Source organism: Lepidochelys kempii, chromosome 5, assembly GCF_965140265.1.
Source record: "Lepidochelys kempii isolate rLepKem1 chromosome 5, rLepKem1.hap2, whole genome shotgun sequence".
Taxonomy (NCBI): domain Eukaryota; kingdom Metazoa; phylum Chordata; order Testudines; family Cheloniidae; genus Lepidochelys; species Lepidochelys kempii.
Genome location: NC_133260.1, coordinates 86,552,120 through 86,572,933, shown reverse-complemented (window position 1 = coordinate 86,572,933; position 20,814 = coordinate 86,552,120). Strand labels below are relative to the sequence as shown.

General features: G+C 39.6%; 1 protein-coding gene across 2 annotated transcripts in view; it reads right to left on the bottom strand.

The window, feature by feature from the left end:
• Nucleotides 1-293: 293 nt before the first annotated feature.
• Nucleotides 294-20,814, bottom strand: part of MFSD14B (major facilitator superfamily domain containing 14B) — a 51,947-nt gene continuing 31,426 nt past the window's right edge. The window contains exons 6-12 of one of the 2 annotated variants that reach the window (XM_073344933.1): nt 15,592-15,810; nt 14,222-14,335; nt 10,614-10,685; nt 8,870-8,982; nt 6,858-6,955; nt 4,691-4,848; nt 294-1,143 (exon numbers count right to left, since the gene is read on the bottom strand). In XM_073344933.1, the coding sequence (XP_073201034.1) occupies nt 1,111-1,143; nt 4,691-4,848; nt 6,858-6,955; nt 8,870-8,982; nt 10,614-10,685; nt 14,222-14,335; nt 15,592-15,810 (807 nt within the window). In that variant the 3' untranslated portion in view covers nt 294-1,110. Of the gene's footprint in view, nt 1,990-4,690; nt 4,849-6,857; nt 6,956-8,869; nt 8,983-10,613; nt 10,686-14,221; nt 14,336-15,591; nt 15,811-20,814 lie in introns of both variants that reach the window. The other variant, XM_073344932.1, reaches the window with a different exon arrangement.

Here is a 20,814-nt window from a genome sequence, read left to right as displayed (position 1 = left end):
CAACTCAAACGCATAAGATTAATATTTCACTGTTATCCGTCCTCCCCTCCCAGATCTCTGTTGCACCCAACTGTCACACCTTGTCAAACCTATACTGTGAGCTTTCTGATACAAGAGTATCTTATTACTTGTATGTTCAAACATAACATTATGGGGACCTGAAACTTTATTGGGGGGTATTGAGCCACTAATAATATAATATAATTTGAGTGGTAAATCATCTTCAATCTGAAGTAGGGAAAATGAAATGGAAGTAATAAATAACTGCAAGAACACACACTTAACACATGAAACCTAGGAAATATAAGTTGCAGATTTATTACGGAAGCTTAACTTAAAAACCAAACTGCATAGTACAAAAGGTCTGTTATCTCTGCTCAAGGTGGAACAAGTTTCAAAATATATAATTTTTTAAAATTTGTTCAGTCAGTACACAATCCTTTATAAAAACTGTATATCTGTCAGTACCCTCATTGCATTTATAAATACAAGATTTACACAGCACCCCCATCTGGAAAAAATTAGAACTCCTTACAAATATCTACATATATTTCATACGTACAAAACATTCATAGGAGTACTTTGTTAAAGTCAGGTTTTGTTTAATGGTTCATTTACACTGCAACAAAATACATATAAATCTGTATAATTTTTCATAAAATGTCTAAAAATTAGCATAACACTTTGTAGACTCAACTTCTTTAAAGCATCTTTTAGAAAAGAACTTAATATGCATATTTCCTTGAGATTCATCACGTGAGACACATTGATATGAAGGCTAAATGAGAATAAATGCACACTAAGTAGCAGTTAAGGCAGGGGTGAAATTAGTGTGAAGAGTTATTTTAATACGGCAGATCAGAGTGACAAAATGCAATAAATACACACAAGTCTTGATGTAAGCCGCCTCAGCATCCAGTTAACTAGCCCTCACACAAACGAAGAACGTCTGTCTACATTTGTGGTGCTATACAGTCAATCATTAAAATAATTTTCTACTAGCAGAGCGGTGATGCTATCAATGCTCACAGGTGCCAACTGGATTTTCTTTTTAGCCACTTCAGGTCAGACATCGTTCTGGAATGTGGGTTTAAGACTTGAATATGTCCTTCACTCATAGGCAAGTTTTACGTGATCCCTCATCTGTAAAAAGTAATTGTTTAGTTTTATCAACACCCTAAGGAGTCTACCGGATTTTGTATTAGTATGAGATACAAATATTTGAGAATATGGGTTCAGGAATTTTAATATGACCTTTAATCATCCGCAATATTTCAGATACTAAAACTATGTAGATAGGTTTGCAAGGAACCAAGGAGGTTTACACAGGGCCATACATCCAAAGAAAAGGCTTAAAATGCAAAACTTAACCTTTAACTATTTTGGCAGGAACTGTAGTCTGCCTCAAACCTGCTTATTTTGTTTATAGTGACTTTGGGAACTGAATGTTCAAAGTATTTTATTAAAGTTTGCTCTCTGCAAGGTCTGTGCATTTAGGTTTTCAATCCAACATCAGGGCTTGAGATGGCATTTGCAGTTACATATCAGGTACAGGGGGGAAAAGAGGACTCAAACCTTACCTTGCCCTAGTACACAAAACTAAACACCACAGTAAATGTTGACAGTATGAACCCTAAGTGGACACCAATATCCACAACAAGTGGCCTTCACTTGAACATGGCTCTATCCTCCCTTAAGAGACCAGAGGCTCACTGCATTCTGTCCTGTTTTCTGGGTTCACAGCTCAGTGCATGAATTTTGATTTGCAGCCTCCTTTTTCAAAGCTAGCTCTCAGACACTGCTGTCTTGCAACAATGGTTCAATGTCGTCATCGCTGCCACGATCTGGGTTGTTGCTCTGGGCACTGCTGATGCTATGCTTCCTGGTACAGCTGGCTTTACTGTGCTCAGGAATGAATAAGGCAACCAGAAAAGCTAGAAGAACTGCACATGCTCCAAACAGGAAAGGTGGGCCAGGGATGATAGCTCTCTGCAACAAAACAGGCAAATCAGAAAAATATGAAACTGACATATCTACTTGATAAAAATATTACACCACTGAAACAGGAGGTAATAGGACAACAATTTTAAAAAGCTGTTTACTAAATGTATATCTAACTGCATGCTCAATTTGTATGTGCATTACAACTAGAGCTGGCTGAAATTTTCAGTGGATACTTCACGCCCTGAATAAAAAGTTTCATTCAACTGAAAACTATTTGTGAATTCATGTCAAGTTCACCAAATAGCTATGACTGAAAGCATTCCCCTGAAGCAGTTGAACTAAAAACAAGATTAAAACATGTTTTTGATTTTATTGGTTCTTTATGATGTATAAAGATGCTAAAGCTATTGTAAAAATACTGTATTAAGCCCACCTTTCTTTTTTTATTTTTGTAATGAACAGAAGCATCAGATCTGTCTCAACCTAAACAGCGTCACGTTAAGACGTCACCTGAGCATCCAGGTGACGTCTTAACTTCCAGCAAAGGGGGCCCTCCAAAGATCCTGACCAGGTCTTCCAGCAAAGACAGGGAAATGAGGATGTGATTTTAAGCTCAAGTCAAGAAGAAAAGAAACCACCATATAGAATTCAAGGGGGCACATTTTTGGTTTTCTTAGTTTACCCTTTTAAAAAACGGCAAAGGAGAGAAATCTTCAAACTACTCTGTCCTGTCGAACAAGGAGTCAGCAACGAGCATGTGCTGCATGGCCCTCACTTCACCATGCTTGCATGTATTCAAAGACTTAACATGGGGCTACTCAAATGACATGATCTACCAGGTGTAGGCATCGGCATGTTCAGCAGTCTGTATCTACCCCTCAGGGAAGGTCCTCTTAGGGTTCCAAATCTATTTCAGTGCAACTAACAATTTTAAGTGGAGGGATAAAGAATGAAGAGCACCAAGTTTCACATCATAAATCAGTTTTAAGAATTGAATACGAATTTGAATAGCAGGCATACATTTGCGCCACGATTAACCCTATCAGCAGTGCAAACTGAAGAGAAGTTCATTACTGTGGGGATATGTTGATTCAAGTTATCTTCTTTCTATTCTTTATCTGCAAAGGGGGAGGCTAAAAACCATTGCAGTGATCCAAGTTTCAGTGGGTTCTCAGGCTGGCATCATCTTTGCAAGTTTCCAAAGCCTCCAAAGAGTTGCAGATAAATTTTATTGTGCAAACGTAAGCTTCTCCTTAAGACTGATCACAGGCTTCAGCTGACTTCCCTGGAAAGGCAATCTTAACTTCCAGGATTAATAACCTTGACAGAAGATTTGATAGCGCTAAGCATCATACCACACACATACAGGTGATAAAGAAAAGTTCAAGCACTGGGAAGACAGTATTTTAACACAAGAGCAACTCTGTCTTGGATGGAAAAAAACACAAATGATACTGGAAAACCAAATTTGTCACAGAATGTGACTGTAACTGGAGTCCCAGTAGAGAAAGCAACCACAAATTTTTTTGATCGTTACTGAAAAGGCAACTTTTTCCTGGAATTAGAACCCTTTTTACACACAGAAAAATGTTTCAGGTTTCTCAGTACAATGAGAAAATGGTCACTGAGACCAGTGGCACACATGCAGGATCCTAAAGTTATATTCTGCTTTATGAAAAGAATCTTCAGAATGAAAGAAGCTCCACTTAACTGGAACCTTGCTCATCATCACTAATAATTGGAAGCAAACATGATTTTAAAATACTGAAAATTCTGCAACAAAATGCACTTTTAAAATGTCTTCTGACAAGTGTAGCTTAGTTTTATGTATGATATACTAGTGAATGGAATGTGGAATATTCTGTAAAGGAAATGAATTCTTACTAATGTAAGATCTTAATACATCAATCTACGGTTAAAAATTTGATTTCAAGTGCACAGAGATAATTAGGCCTCTTGGAAAAACAGGGTTTTCAGGCAAGACTTGAAAGAAAGAGTGAGAGCTGAATGGGTCAGGGTAGAAGATAGCACAGACGGCCAAGAGAGAGAGCAGCAAGACAGGTGAAACAGCTAAACAAAGTTTTGATAAAAGAGTGAAGGGGCAATAAAAACCATGAGGTAGGTGGGGACATAGGCAACAACAAGAAGCTTAAACTTTACAAGATGGACCAAGGGAAAGACAGCAAAGGCATTTCAGAAGCAACTTCTTAGTACTACTGGAGGGAATCAAAAAAGGGGTTACAAGGTATTCATGCAAAATGTCAAAGAGAAGGTGCAAGTCTATTGAAGCATATTTTTCTAGAAAGCCTGCGTTTAAAAACTTGTGGGCCAGAGGATGCTTCTCTTGTTATGATCACTATAAAAACTATATGCCCTTTCATACTTGCATAATCAGACCTGTACTGTCATGTTAATGAGGAAACTGGCTGTAATTAAATAAACAAAATCTTTTAACCTCCCCATCAACAATAAATCACATATTATTGCATCGAAAATCATAGCTGCACACAAAGTTTATTCTTATGTCAAAAGATTATTATTAGCTCCACTATAATAACTAAAAACCAAAGCTATTGCTTTGGCTCTAACATCTGTTATTTACTTTTCTCTTTAAAGTGTCTCTTATATAATTAAGAATAAAACTAAAGCATAGGAACAAATACCAGGAGTTCCAGATCAAAATATTTTAGTCATGCAAATTTGATATTTGTGACTGAAAAACAATGAAAGCTGGCCATGGATTTACCTCATCACTAGGATCCTGCATGGTGTTCTGATCAGAACTCTGGACAGGTGCCAATTCATTGAGTTCCACATGGAAGAGAAAGAATATAAAGCCGTAGAGAGCTGGTCCAAGGCCATTACACAGACCTCTGATTCCAGTTATTATTCCCTGGACAACACCTGTGAAAGGAAAAGTTAATGGTAGTGAAGATGGCAGCCTTTTCATTAGCCATCCCTTATTTTTATATATGGTACAACCACACACAACTTCTCATAATTACTGTATAATTCTATCATGTAATAGACTAACCTTACCTTTCACATGAGAGGGTTTTAATAAATGCCTTCAAGGAAGGTTAGCTGGATTTTAGTTAGCTTCCACATGGGCACAGTTTGCTCAATATATTAATGTGCTCCTAGCAACATTTTCAATTTTGAAACTGAGGGGTCTGAATTAGAAGTTATCAAAATTTCCCAGCTATAATGCGTGAGCTCAGCCTCCATGCTCTCCCTAACTCAACTTCTCTCCACACCTATAGTAAACAAAAGAGGCTTAAGATGGTATTTGCCTTACCTAAAAGATAGTTAGCCTTGGTTATAAACAAACAGGTAAATTTCTACCTGCAAAATACCCCCGTCAAGCTAACATTCTGTTCCCCATCAGTAACATCCTGCCCTTGTCTGGTCCTCCTCAGATAAATTTTATTCCTGCTCCAACTCAGAGGTAGCTCCGGAAGTTCAAAGTACTGAGTTAATAAAGGTTTGCCCACATTTGTGGCAGTTGCTGACGGATACTAACTTACATAAACAAGTGTCATCATTAAGCACTGCCTGTGTACGAGGTGATGCTGTATAAGACAAAAGAAGCCCATCTGTCTTGACGAGCTTACAAACTAAAGAGACAGACATGAACAAAACAGATCTTCAGATTGGTGTGAACTATTTTTAAATTAAGCGGAGACCATTTTTACTGACACAGGTAGTATAAAACCAGGGAAAGTGTGATTCCCATGAGCCACTGGAACAAAAAGAAAGTATGGAAGAATCCTTTTGGCTTTAGTGAGTGAAAGTCACTTAGTTTTGTTTAATTTCTGTTCAGTTTTGCAGGAGCTATGTGTAATTACAATGGCTGTTTCCTCTCCACTAGGTGGCATAATGTCACTCTGGAATTACATAAATCCTTTCATGTACAGCTTTCTAGGTGGCTTTGAATCAACAGTGCACAGCTGTATTTCCCCCTACCTTTTCCCTGCTACTTTCAATTGTTTACTGCTTGAAAAAACTATTCCTTCTACAATACAACCACCCAACAAGGGCAATATTCATTTGAAACTTTGTTCGCTCTTAGAATGTAATCACTGTAAACTGTGTTAGGCCTACAGAAAACTACCATCAACTGTGTACAAATATCACCTTTCCCAACAGAAGACTGCCTCTTAAGGCTGTATCTTCTCTTTACTTTCTATCTTACTGTCCTCATTTCTTTGTTCTAACTTTAGACTGGAAACCCATCAGGTAGGGATTTGATAGTTACATTTGCCTTTAATGCACCACGGCACTATAGAATACAGCTCATATTTTTACCTCTTTCTCCAACTTACGATTTGGAATAAACATGCATGCACACTTGCCACCCCTTCTACCATGTCTTCATTATTTCTGCTTCCCTAGAGAGACATGTGATGAAGTTTTTCTTTTATACTTTTGAAAGAAACTTAGAGCAAATTGGACCACCCTCTTTTCCTGGCAAGGAGCAAAAAGAAAAGGTTTCTTTTGTATATAAGGTATATAAATCAGACAATGGGAAAATCTCAGCTGCTAAGAGAAAGATAGTACTGTTACACTAGTGCTGGTTGTTCAAAGTCATAGAATGCTTTTAAAAACAAGTGGAGAGGAAAAACCATGGAAGTTACTGTAGCAACTTACTTTTATTTTCTAGCATCTTTAAAGGCAATTATGTAAAGAGATGACTGCACTGACCAGAGCAATGCTTTTTAGGAAATAATGAAAGGCAAGTATGCCTGATGTGCATCCATCTCTCTCCGCAATACCCAGAGACAAACTTTCATTCCTACTGACAAAACTAATTACCTCCTTTGTCATCTTATTTGAAGAGCACAGCTAGATAGGTATTATGGTTTTTAAGAAAGAATTTTTCAGGAGCACCAAGATGAATTTACTGAACTTACCCTGTTGATCTGGCTCTGCATTTCGTGAAACTAGAGCACTGATTGCTGGAAACGTAATACTTGACATGGCTGCTACAGCTCCTGCTGCCCACATCATCCTGTGTTGATTAAATACATATTTTGTTCAAAATATAAATACTTTTAGGTACAAAAGGATTTCCCCAAACAAGCAAGAATATAACAAACATTTTCAGGTTCCTCAGTTAGGGTCTGTTCTTAAAATTGTCACTAAACCATTCACTATTAAGTACCCAAAGATGTAATTTTTGTAATGGCTTCGCATTTCCAATTTAGTAATTTTCTTCTCTTACGATTTGTTAAACAACCTCAGAGCCTCTCCTATTTGTTTTTCTGAGTTACACTGAGCTCATTGAAATTAATTGATTTTATTCAACCCAAGCTAAGATGAGAGGTGAGCAAAATATTGTTGATGCTGCCTTGTCCTCCGTTAGAAAAGCTCATACCAAGGAACAATTTCAGTGAATTTACTGCATGGATAGGTGCATGCCAGGTTCTGCCAGGCTCCTTGGAAATGGCTAGGTTTTATTCAATCCCATCCTGATTAATTTTATTTAATATCCCCCAAGTTAACTGAACAGAGTCTGAGGTGATATTCAATATGCAGGGCAGAGCACATATTAATAGGGGAATACGCATTTTCTAGTACTTGTGGCACCCTAGAGACTAACAAATTTATTTAAGCATAAACTTTCATGAGCTACAGCTCTGAAACTTGGCATTTTCTAGTGTGGCTCTTGAACAGCTTGTCTTCCTGTTCTTCTGCTTCACCATCAAACCCAGTTCCAGAATTCACCCAATGTTTCTGCATAGAGCCCAAGATCTCTGTTTAGCTGCTACTACTCTAGGTAAAGCTGCTCTCTAGCTCATCTCAATTGTTGTGGAGAGCTATGGTGAAAAAGTTGGTGAGGCATTCTTCACTATCGCACAGAAGAGGTTTGTACTCCAAAAAGGAAAGAGCTTTTGCCTCAGTGGCCCTCACTGGGAGAGCTGTTTGGAAGGAAGTTATGAAGGGGCTATACGCAGCACCTAAAGCTTTAAAAAATACTCTGTCACTACATACATCCAACATGGTAGAAGAGGGTGGATAACTGATAGACAAAAGCAACCTGATGAGAATAGCAAGTAGCCTGTGCTCAATAATAAGTTTATGTGCTGAAACCGATTAGTTGGGCAAGCCAGACTGAACAGTCTTGCTGGTATCCAACTTCAGCAGCAAGTTTATCAAAGTAAAACAGACCAAACTTTTCCTGAAACAATACTCCAAAAACCCTCAATACTTTCTATAAAAGGGAAAGATAGGCAGAGATCAACCTGGCAGCCCACAGCTGCAAATGTCCAGAACTGGTAACTGGTATCAGAGGACTAAATTGTAAGAACACCTTAAATGGGCTGATATGGTAAGAAAATTAACTATTAGGATGACTAGCACATCCTGGATGTTTGTGGAAGAGTAAGATGCAAATTAATAATCAAAAGGATTAATAAATTCAAGTCCTTGCTGTACATGACTAGTTGCTACACTCATCTAAACAAGGCTTAAAGGAGTAAGTACACTGATCCAATCATCTAACAGACTAGTCATCTGTTATCTCTTGTTGCTTGCTTTGGAGAGACAGGTTATGAAAGCTACTCTAAAAGACTAATTTCAGAATAAATAAATATATACATATATATAAAATATAATCACCACAAACTTTTTTTTGCCCTTGTAGATGCATTTGCTTTTGTCTTAATTGTTAAGCGATACTGTTAGCCTCAGACTAAAAAGGTGCTCGTTTTAAAGCACAGTAAGCCATAACTCTAGGAAAAAGCCACGTGCAACTTAAAAATTAAAGGCCAAGTTATACAACTAACCAATGTAACATACTTGAAGGATAAATATATCATGTTCTGAAAGAAAATGATGTTAATGTTCAAAGTAGTGGGAGATTTTGAAAAAAATTACTTTAAAGCCCCATGAAATGTGTGCAGCTCAGGAGACGTGTGCTTACCAAGGCTGAGATCCAAAACCATACCAGGTCAGCTGGAGCATTTGGAAACCAAGGCCAAGGAGGACTGTATTCTTGTTCCCTATTGACCTCATCAGGATACTGAGGAACACGGTCTGTAAAAATAAGGAATGACTTTTAAACTTGAGATCTTTAATACAGCTTCCACTTTTACAGGAAACAATCCAAGAGAAGCTCCACTATTGCTGTTTACATTCAATTAACTGAACTCTGACTGATGACATTTTTGTATTTAATAATCCAAACACAGACACCTGACTTGATCCAATGTTAAGTATTGAATGCAGAACAGTGATACTCAGATATCTGTGTGTTCCAGAAAACCACACACACAGAGGTTTTTCCCATCATTTCCTCAAATTCAGTTCAGTTTTAGTAAGTCTCACAATAGGATTAGTCAGCCATCCCAGGAAATTTGAGAACAGGCTGACTTTAGAGCAGACGCTTATTTCAAGATGGTTTTCAAGAATCAAAGATGGCTGATTTGCTCACTGGAATCCAGTGTTAAATCCCATTTTTTTCTCCTGTATGCAGAATGAAGGACTGCATTTCATTCTGTGCCTTCTCCTGTCCTACCTCTCAGTTCTCTTCCTCACTTTCTATGGAGCAGGGTCCAACTACGGGGGCACAGGAGCCTCAGAGGCCACAGCCAGTGAAGGCCCACTGGTGGTCCCTGTGGGAAGGGAAGCCCACTGATCCAAACCAGGAGACAGGTACTTCCTGATGGAGCTCTCTGCAAGGCACGCACTGCCACAGTGCATTGTGCATCGGACAGTACAAAATATCCAAGACACTGCTGGAGAACCATCTTACATACAACACCCCATCACAGTAAGAGGGAAACAAATCATATCCGTATTTCTGTAATACACCACACTTCCTCACTTATATCATTCTGCTGTTAATCTTTTCATTTTCATTCATGGTCCCCATATTTAACTGTATTGGTAGACATCATGAAAATATTTCAGTAGCAAAGTTAGAACTAAATCATATGCCACGTGGGTAATCTTTGTGGATGTCCAGAGTCGCAACTTTCAGAGATTAACTTTTATATTTGTAAAATGCACATCAGCTCAATATAAATGGGTAAATTTGGCCCCTTAAAATGTTGAAGGAATCCATTTCTATATCCTCCTCATTATTTGAATCTTTTGTTGTTAAACTGTGAGAAAGCAGTCAAGAAATAAATTTTGTATTGTGTTTTGAAAGCAGTTAGGTTAGTTGCCATTAATCTCTCGCTGAAGTAAGGGCCAAAATCTTGGTCCAGCTGTTGAAAGAATCACATTTTAGTGAGCTTGCACATCTCACACTTCTGAAACTCAGTTCCACTGCTCCTGAAGAACACAGTTGTTACTGGAAGTCATGGAGAGAGGCAGTCTCTCAGAAGGAATCTGAATGAACAAGATGTTCCTTTACTGAACAAAATCTACTCTGAGACTCTAAAGGGTGGAAAGGATCTTATCTATACATAATTGCAACATGTCAAAAAATGACACATCAGTAGCATTCACCTGATTGGTTATACTCATACAACTTCGGGGAAAAATGTTCAAGAAACGTACTGTATTAGGTTGGAGTCATTTAATGTTTTGTAAAAGAGGTTCATTATCAAAACTCAAGCAGATGTGATTATATATGCACACTGAAATCCCTTAATTATTCTTCTTTGGATATCCAAAGAGTCAACAGAATTTCTAAAAAAAGCTATTAGGATAACACTTACCTGAGCTATTATAGATAGAATTCCTACCACAGCTATGAATGCTGCTATCGTAGCAGGACCAAAACCTATAATCTGAAGGAAAATATAGTATATATTATAAATATAATATAGTAAAACAAACGCTAGTTACAGATAATTAGTTAAAGCAGTTCCATGTAAGAACTAATTCACAGATATTTGTAAAGATACAACGGTTAAACGTCTTCCTTAATTTTAGGAGAGTGTATGCCATATAATCAACACAAAAACCATAAAAGACAGTAAAATATTATGATTTGGTTGTGTGTGAATTTATTCTCATAAGGGGTATTGATAGCTCTGGAAACAAAGCTCTAGCCCAGAGGTGGGCAAACCCTGGCCCATGAGACCATCCTGCTCAGCCCCTGAGCTCCCAGCCCCTCCCCCGCAGTGTCAGTGCACCTCGCCACCAGCGCTCTGGCCCGCCACTCCTGTCTGGCAGTGCAGCAGCATGGCTGGCTCCAGCATGGTAAGGGGGTGTGGGGAGGGAGAGCTGGGAGGTCCCGGGGGGCAGTCAGGTGACGGGGGCGGTTGGATGGGATGGAGGTTCTGGGGCAGGGGGTGTGGATAGTGGTCAGGGGAGGCTGGAGACGGGAGGGGGGGTTGAATGGGAGTGGGGTCTGGGGGGGGGGCGGTCAGGGGACAAGGAGCAGGGTGGGTTGGATGGGTCAGGAGTTTAGAGGGGGGCGGGAAGTGGGAGGGAGCAGATAGGGGGAGGGAGCCAGGTTGTTTGGGGAGGCACAGCCTTCACTACCCAGCCCTCCATACATTTTTGCAACCCCAATGTGGCCCTCAGGCCAAAAAGTTTGCCCACCCCTGCTCTAGCCACATGTCGCAACTTGAGCTCCTCACAACTAGAAATCACATCTATGTGCTGAGACACACAACTGAGTTATTCATCTTTCTAATGAGACTGCCAATTAGTGCCATTTCTGATGACTGTTTTTACAGCATGGGCACTCTTGTTTACTAGCAAATCAACTGAGACCACTAACTCATCTCACATAGAATCACAGAATATCAGGATTGGAAGGGACCTCAGGAGGTCATCTAGTCCAACCCCCTGCTCAAAGCAGGACCAATCCCCAATTTATGCCACAAATCCCTAAATGGCCCCCTCAGGGATTGAACTCACAACCCTGGGTTTAGCAGGCCAATGCTAGGTCAAAGTAATTTCACATTTAGAATTTGGTCACCACTATCCAGGGCAGAATTTTAAACCTGTGGCAAAACCCTTTTACCAACTCAACTCCATCCGTCCTGCCTCCTAAAATCCTTGCCACCTCTGACTCTTATTCCCTGTCCTCAGTCTGCTTCCCCTCTGCCTCCAAGTACTGCTGCTTCCTCTTATCTTAAAGAAATCCTCACTTGACCCCACTTCTATCATCTCCATTTCAGTCCCTCTATATCCAAGCTCCTGAACAGACTATTTCCAGTTCCTTACCAATTTCTCCTCCAGCTCTGTCTTCAATCAAATCTGGCTTTATCCTTCCCACCATGGCAATTCCCCCACTGAAAGGCAATAATGACTTCTCCAAGTTTCAAGAGTCACTTAGTTCATTTAAGATAATGAGTGAAGCACGTCTTGAGACGATCTTTTCCATGATTTCTGTGACTTGATTCTCTTCCTAATTTGCCGACTGCTCCTCTGTTACCCTGAATGGATCCTCTTGCTGCTTCCTCCGCCTCTGTACAGTTCTGTCCTCTAGGGCATTTTGTTTTGCCTCCACACCTTGCCCCATCATTAAGGCTAAGTTTTTGTCACGGATATTTTTACTATAAGTCAAGGACAGGTCATGGGAAATAATGAAAAATTCACAGAAGCTGTGAGCTGTCCCTGACTTTTACTAAAAATAACCAAGACAAAATGGGTAGGCTGGGAACCTGGGGGACCTCCAAGGTCCCCCTGCTGCGGCTGGGAGCTGCCAAGTCCCCCTGCCATCGGCAGAAGCCAGGAGCTCTGGGTGTCCCTCTTGCCACCCGCGGTGCACAGGAGCAGTGGGAATCCCCCCTGCGACCCGAGGCAGCCATGAGTAGCGGGGATTCCCCCAAGCCGCTGGCGCTCACAGCAGCAGGGATTCCCCGCTGCTGCCAGGTCCACCCACAGAGGTGGGGGTCCCCCTTTCTGCCAGTAGGGGCAGGGAGCAGCAGGAATTCCCTCTGCTGCAGGGTCCCCCCGCCACAAGCGGCAATGAGGAACGGTGAGGGTCGCCCTTGCCACTCGTGGTGACTGGGAGCGGCAGGGGAGCTACGGCACTCTCCCCTGATACCTGCAGTGACCAGGAGCTGCTGGGGTACCATGCAACTCCCTGCCTCCGCAGGCGCCAAGGGACCCTGCAGCTCCCAGCCGGCGTTAGCTGAAGTCACAGAGGTCTTTGGAAGTCATGGATTCCATGACCTCTTTGACTAAATCGCAGCCTTACCCATCATCTGCCCACCATTCTCACTTCATTACTCCCTTTGTCATCTCCATTTAATACCACTTCCTCCACCTTTCTACCTATGTATTACACTCTCTCTCTCACACCTCTCTGCCTTAAAATTTCATTTTACCTCACTTTCCATCACTGACCACCACTTCAATGCTATTTACTCTTCCACTCAGCATAGAAGTATCAGTAATTTCTCTACCCTGTTGTCTATCAAATGCAAGAACATTTAACTAACTGCTTATAAATGCACACTAGTACATTCACTTTACAGAAATGGTGCTTTGCATTCATATTAAATGGACACGATTAGGAAAACCCATGGAATTGATGTTGCATGTTTAAGATTTCAGATTTATGGAAGAAAGCACACTCGAAAGAAAAAGATTGATGATTCTTAAGCGTATAATTGAGTTGTGAACTCTTATCTGTAATGCACTATAAAAAGTCATTGTGCTACGAAAAGGTTATTAATCACCATTTCCCTGCCTCACCTAGTCCAACTGATGATGTTCTCATATTTTCAGTGCTTTCAGCTTTAAAAGAAAATCTCTGTTCTTGCTGTTTCTCTACTGAAAAGTAAACTTATACTGAAAGGCAGGCTAGAATATTCAGCCATCCTCTAGCAGCTATGCAAAACATTAGGAACATAAATGCACTTTAAGAAGAGGATCTTTTATTACTCAGAGGGGAAGGGAAAAGCAATGAAGGAGGAGCAATTCTAGCACAAATTTAGCTGGTTTTCATTAAAACCAGTGCTATTCTGGAAGCAATACATATAATGCTATTAAATATACTGGATTGTAAGCACTGGTTCAATATTTAATTAAAACTAGACTTCAATAAGACCTTTCCAGAACCACTTCAGAATTAAGTCATGCACTTGAGAAGTTAAGGGGGAAAAAAAGTCTTTAGATCATTAAAACCTACAAAAAGTTTTAGCAATAGTTTTACAATAACACGTTCCCTCAAGGAAACCTTGTAATTGTTGTATACGAAGTACAATGGTTTCATACTTTATGTACATATGGTACTTTAAAGGCATAGTTCCCCAAATGGAATATAAATTTAGAAATAGGACTCTGGCAATCCTGATTGAAGTGTAGCTTGACAGACTCTGAAAACATGACATGCATTCTTCAGTGACCAACAGTTTCTCACCTGTCGCAAATAGAGAAAAAAGCTAGAATATTGGCCAGCCTCTGGCAAGTAGGACAGAAATACTGTGATACAGATCAGGAGGACTGTAGAATCTTTCCCAACTTTCTTCAAGGACTATTACAAAGAGAAGAGAAGAAAACAAAACATGAGCCAAACTGAACTACTCTGAAAGCTCCTTGTAAAGAGAGATAAAAACAGTAGTTCCATTAAATTTTCCATTACTTCATTCACTTGAGATTAATTCTATGGAACAGTGAAAGGGTCACTATTACAGTAAAAGTTATTTAAAAGCAAGTTTCCTTACTTGTTTAACATCTCATGAAAGAATTTTAACTTGATTCTCATTATTTGTTTGCTTACTTTACACTTTATTCACCATGGACAACAGGAGCAGGCTAGTTAGAGTTACTTTGTCCTCCTGCACTAGTATAATATTACAATGGCTGGGGAAGGGACTGGCAAGGAAATAATGTAAATTAAAAAGATTTTCCTTAAATTAAAATATTAAGGTATTTCCATTATTAGCTTTTCATATAGCCTAATATAAATAGTCTTATCCATCCATGTTATCCATTGAATTTCGATGCCGAGTCAGACTGTCAAACCTTAAAGGCAGTTAAACACACACACACACACACACACACATTATGACTCGCTGTATGAATTACTCGAACCCTATTAAAGGAACTACTGCTGGTGACCTGCCCAAATCCTACTTTTACTATTCTGTAGGTTCAGCTTGCCATATCACAGAAGTATTTTTATTTCTTGTATATTTCTTATACTTGCTCATTTCTGATAATACTGTATCATATTTTGAAAAACTATTAATAAATTGTGAAAATCAAGTCCCCTTGCTGCAGTTTTTCCAAGCATATCACTCATCTCCCAACATTTATAACGCAGTTTCTTTAGAGCAACTCTCAGCAGGGTGATTTCATTAAGAATAATTCACTTTTTAAAACATCCGTGAATGTATTCACCTACAGAAGTCAGCATCCTTATGAAAACAAAAAGCATACAATTTGTGTAAAAAGCTTACCTCAATATTTTTTTAAAGTGAGTACACAGCAACATAAGAATTCAAACATTTTCCTTTCCATAACAATGTGTTAAATGAGTCAAGAGGGTGGAGTGTTTCCCTAAGATTTTCTGCCTCCAGACCTTTACCACACTACAAGTATATGTAACAGCTTCCAAATGCATAAATATCCAACATGGTTATTTTCATTATAGTTAGAACTCTTTTGCAATTGTAAGATTAATGTGTATTAGTTAAATGACTAATTTACCAATAAGATTAAAGTAATTATTAAGTATTTTTAAACATCAGGAATAATTTGAAGTATTTATAAAAATGTATATCTTACTGCAAAGGGATCTGCTTGTTCCCAGGATATAGGGGCTCCCCATGAAGCAGGTCTCATTTTTTCAGGCAGAGATTCTGGTACAGCTAATAGGATGAAACAGATATCCAGGACAGCCACCACTGTGGCCACTAGTACTACAAGGTTATCTCCTTTGCTCGCAGACAGGTATGCTCCAATGGCAGGACTAGTTACCAAACTTGCTGCAAAGGTGGCAGAAACCTAAGCATAAAAACAATTTTATAAGTTAAATTGGTTTCACTACTACAACATACAATTAAGATTAATATAGCTATTTTAAATGGTTTTGAAAATACACGTACTCCATTTAACAAATAGATTACAGCTGGCCCAGAAAATGGATAGAAAAAAAAAAGAAAATCTCCATTTTCTACAACCAAAACCTGGTAAGTTTTCAGTTGAAAAACTTTGATTTTCATCCAAAAATTCAGTTTTCCAATGGAAAAACAAAAACAAAAAAAGTTTCAAAGAAGGTAGACAGTTTCCACAAAAGTTCTAATTTAACTGAAAACCCAATTTCCCAATGGAAAAAAATTCAGCCAGCCCTAGTCAATATGCACAACTTCAACTTCTTTAAACTTTTTGAAATCAAGCACCCACATTTTGGGATAATTGTGATACCAGAATATGTTATGCAATGCCTTGTCTACACTCAAAACTTGTACTCTTTGTGCAGCAGGACTACAAGTGCATCACTGTGAGCACTACTACAAACAGAGCTCAGGTACTTTCATCGTTTTATGATGAATCTATTCATGGCTGATAGCGCTGGTGCATCTGAACCATGAAGTGCTAAAATATGGGTACCAATTTCTCTAGTGCAGGCACATCCTAACTTATAAACGCAGTAGTGTATATATCTGACTCAAATCCTCAATTAACCAAGTTCATGATTTTAGGCTTACACTATGATTACAATAAAAGTTGTATTTTTCTTATGCCAATTAAGGGATTTCTTCTGATTAAAAGTTACAAGTTATGGTATTTAACACCATGCTGCTTACTCTGTGGCAAACTGAACTCACAGCAAAACCCCTTTATTTCAGTGGCAAACTGGTAGTTCTTTGGCAGGTACAAGAATGCTCAAAAATTGATGTTTTCCTTCAATAAAATATGAAAATGAATACAACTAATACCTTGTGTTGGGTTAATACAAATTCTAGAGCATACTGAAAATGATGCACTGTATAACTGAATTTAACATAACTATAGAAGCTGGTGGAGAGCGAAGATGAAGAGCTGGAAGTTTTGAGAGCTGGGCACTCAGGAAGACAACGCATAGTCATTATATTTAGAATTGTTATAGTTATAACCATAAGGCTAGAAACTTAATTTTACATATTCTGAGGCCACAGAACCATAAAAAACAGAACTTACCACACTTATGTACAGTAATAAGATTGATTAGAAAAAGGCATGATCCTTACTGGAACAATTGATCACATCTTAGATTCTATTCCTTTCTAGAAATTTGTATTGAGGAATTCTAAGAAGGTTTTATTTTATTTTATTTTTTTGAAGGCCTAAGAAAGGGAAATGATCCCTGACTTTTAGCTATGTCACATACATTTGCACAATTTAACAGTAGTAGTTCTTTTCAACTATGATTAATAAAATGAGCCAGGAAAGAACCATCAACTTTCTAATCTATTATTTTCTGTCTTTCACTACACCTGTGCTGACTTTACAGCTAAGTCTCCTCTTCCCATCACTGCCAGATGGACACTTGACCATTTTTATTCCTGGGGACTTCCCATCTGGTCTTTCTAGCTGATCTTTTAACAACTGAAAAGTAAGAGAATATGGTACAACATGCCATGAACTAGGAGTCCTGAACTAATATTAACCCTGAAACAGACCCTTTTAGTGTAGGGATGAAGGGAGAAATGATTACGCTTGAAGGCCCATTACTACACACGTCCGATCTTCAGCTATGCAAGTATCTACCTACATTGGTGTAGCTTTGAAGGAAATCAGACAAATTTTCTCTACTCAGATTCAACTGGTACAAAGTATCTGCTTCCAAGTACTACAATAGTTCAAATTCTAGTTGACCAGAGAAGGCTATCGCAAATGAAGTACTAGGAGGCTCCTTGTTATTTGAGAAAGATGATGACAACACTTGTGGCCAACAGCTACAAGACCTAATCCCATCTTTAAGAGCACATATAATTCAGAGACGCAAATAATTGAAAATAGATGTCTACCTGCCAAATATATCAAGCTCCAACTGTTTGCATTCAATTCAGGAAACTAACACAATTTATCTATACAGTTGAATTTCCTGCTCAAGCCAGTCACTGACTCAATGTCCAAACTAATGAATAACAGAACTTATTTTGCTATGACTCCTACTTTCTTCAAACTTGGTGCCAAAGTACTGAGAAGATACCTTGTGACATTTTTAAGGAAGTTACTATTTTTCAGAAGCAGAAGTGTACTATTATTCAAGAGTTTCCTAATGCCAGTGCATTAATGAAGTAACAGGAAATAGATGCTTAGCACCTGTACATCTCTGCTCCGATGAGTTACTGTTGCCAAAGAATTAAGCAGCAGCTGATGTTCACTTTCAATTTTAAAAGAGTTATACATTGTTAGCCAGACAAGAGAGGGATTGTTTGATGATGTGCCCTCAGAAAAGGTTCCCTATTAAAAGAAAGAATAGGAAAATGATTCGTTTGAAAAGATTACGGAAACATCCATTATTTTGGGGGATAAAATGTCAGTCTCCCAGTCAAACCATTCCATCTGGTCACAGACAGACATGTTACAAGGTGCTGCACCACATCAATGTGGATTTTTTTTAACTGATCATCATAGAATATCAGGGTTGGAATAGACCTCAGGAGGTCATCTAGTCCAACCCCCTGCTCAAAGCAGGACCAATCCCCAAATAAATCATCAAAGCCAGGGCTTTGTCAAGCCTGACCTTAAAAATATCTAAGAAAGGAGATTCCACCACCTCCCTAGGTAACGCATTCCAGTGTTTCACCACCCTCCTAGTGAAAAAGCTTTTCCTAATATCCAAACTAAACCTCCCCCACTGCAACTTGAGATCTTTACTCCTTATTCTGTCATCAGCTACCACTGAGAACAGTCTAGATCCATCCTCTTTGGAACCCCCTTTCAGGTAGTTGAAAGCAGCTATCAAATCCCCCCTCATTCTTCTCTTCCGCAGACTAAACAATCCCAGTTCCCTCAGCCTCTCCTCAGAAGTCATGTGTTCCAGTCCCCTAATCATTTTGTTGCCCTCCGCTGGATGCTTTCCAATTTTTCCACATCCTTCTTGTAGTGTGGAGCCCAAAACTGGAAACAGTATTCCAGATGAGGCCTCACCAACGTGTAATAGAGGGGAACGATCACGTCCCTCGATCTGCCGGCAGTGCCCCTACTTATACATCCCAAAATGTCATTGGCCTTCTTGGCAACAAGGGCACACTGTTGACTCATATCCAGCTTCTCGTCCACTAACCCACAGGTCCTTTTCTGCAGAACTGCTGCTGAGCCATTCGGTCTCTAGTCTGTAGCGGTGCATGGGATTCTTCCGTCTTAAGTGCAGGACTCTGCACTTGTCCTTGTTGAAGCTCATTAGAGGATTGGGCCAAAAGAAATCTGATTTGTCTAGGGCCCTCTGTATCCTATCCCTACCCTCTCCTCCCAGTTTAGTGTCATCTGCAAACTTGCTGAAGGTGCAATCCACACTATCCTCCAGATCATTTATGAAGATATTGAACAAAACCGGCCCCAGGACAGACCCTTGGGGCATTCCACTTGATACCGGCTGCTAACTAGACATGGAGCCATGGATCACTACCCGTTGAGCCCGACAATCTAGCAACTTTCTATCCACCTTATAGTCCATTCATCCAACCCATACTACTTTAACTTGCTGGCAAGAATACTGGGGGAGACCGTGTCAAAAGCTTTGCTAAAGTCAAGGAACAACACGTCCACTGTTTTCCCCTCATCCACAGAGCCAGTTATCTCGTCATAGAAGCCAACTAGATTAATCAGGCATGACTTGCCCTTGGTGAATCCATGCTGACTGTTCCTGATCACTTTCCTCTCATGTGAGTGCTTCAGGATTGATTCCTTGAGGACCTGCTCCATGATTTTTCCAGGAACTGAGGTGAGGCTGACTGGCCTGTAGTTCCCAGGATCCTCCTCCTTTCCTTTTTTAAAGATGGGCATTACATTAGCCTTTTTCCAGTTGGCCGGGACTCCCCCCGATCGCCATGCATTTTCAAAGTTAATGGCCAATGGCTCTGCAATCACATCCGCCAACTCCTTTAGCACTCTCGGATGCAGCGCATCTGGCCCCATGGACTTGTGCTCATCCAGCTTTTCTAAATAGTCCCGAACCACTTTTCTTCACAGAGGGCTCGTCACCTCCTCCCCATGCTGTGCTGCCCAGTGCAGTAGTCTGGGAGCTGACCTTGTTTGTGAAGACAGAGGCAAAAAAGCATTGAGTACATTAGCTTTTTCCACATCCTCTGTCACTAGGTTGCCTCCCTCATTCAGTAAGGGGCCCACGCTTTCCTTGACTTTCTTCTTGTTGCTTACATACCTGAAGAAACCCTTTTTGTTACTCTTAACATCTCTTGCTAGCTGCAACTCCAAGTGTGATTTGGCCTTCCTGATTTCACTCCTGCTTTTATACTCTTCCCTAGTCATTTGTTCAATCTTCCACTTCTTGTAAGCTTCATACTAGCATTGTCTGGGAGAAAGGCCAGTGTTGCCTCCAAAACAGACTCAATAGCTCGAAGCAGCTAATTGATAGGGAAAACAATTATGCTTTCTATGCAAGTGGCATTTCTGTATCTACTTATACTCTTGAATTCCATGCCAGCTCAATTAGTCAAAAAAGACTCTGAACTTACCCTGCACCACCTCCATTCCAAAACTTTTTTTTTTTTAAAATACATGCACAGTTTTTCCTGAACAAATATGGAGGAGGACAGGGGAATTTTCTTCATTTAATCATTAAGGTTATGCTAATAGCTAAAATGACTAGAACATTTCTGATAAATCTGTGGCTTTGCCAGACAGCAATCAAATACAAGCGAAAATTTACCACAACCAGCAGACAAAAATGGTAAAACTCTAGAGGAGCCACCTATCCTCCAACAAAACCTCAAACAAGTAGCTTTTACAGCATTTTAAGAAAGTAATCAAACTCAGGCTATTTAAGACCAAGGCAGGAGC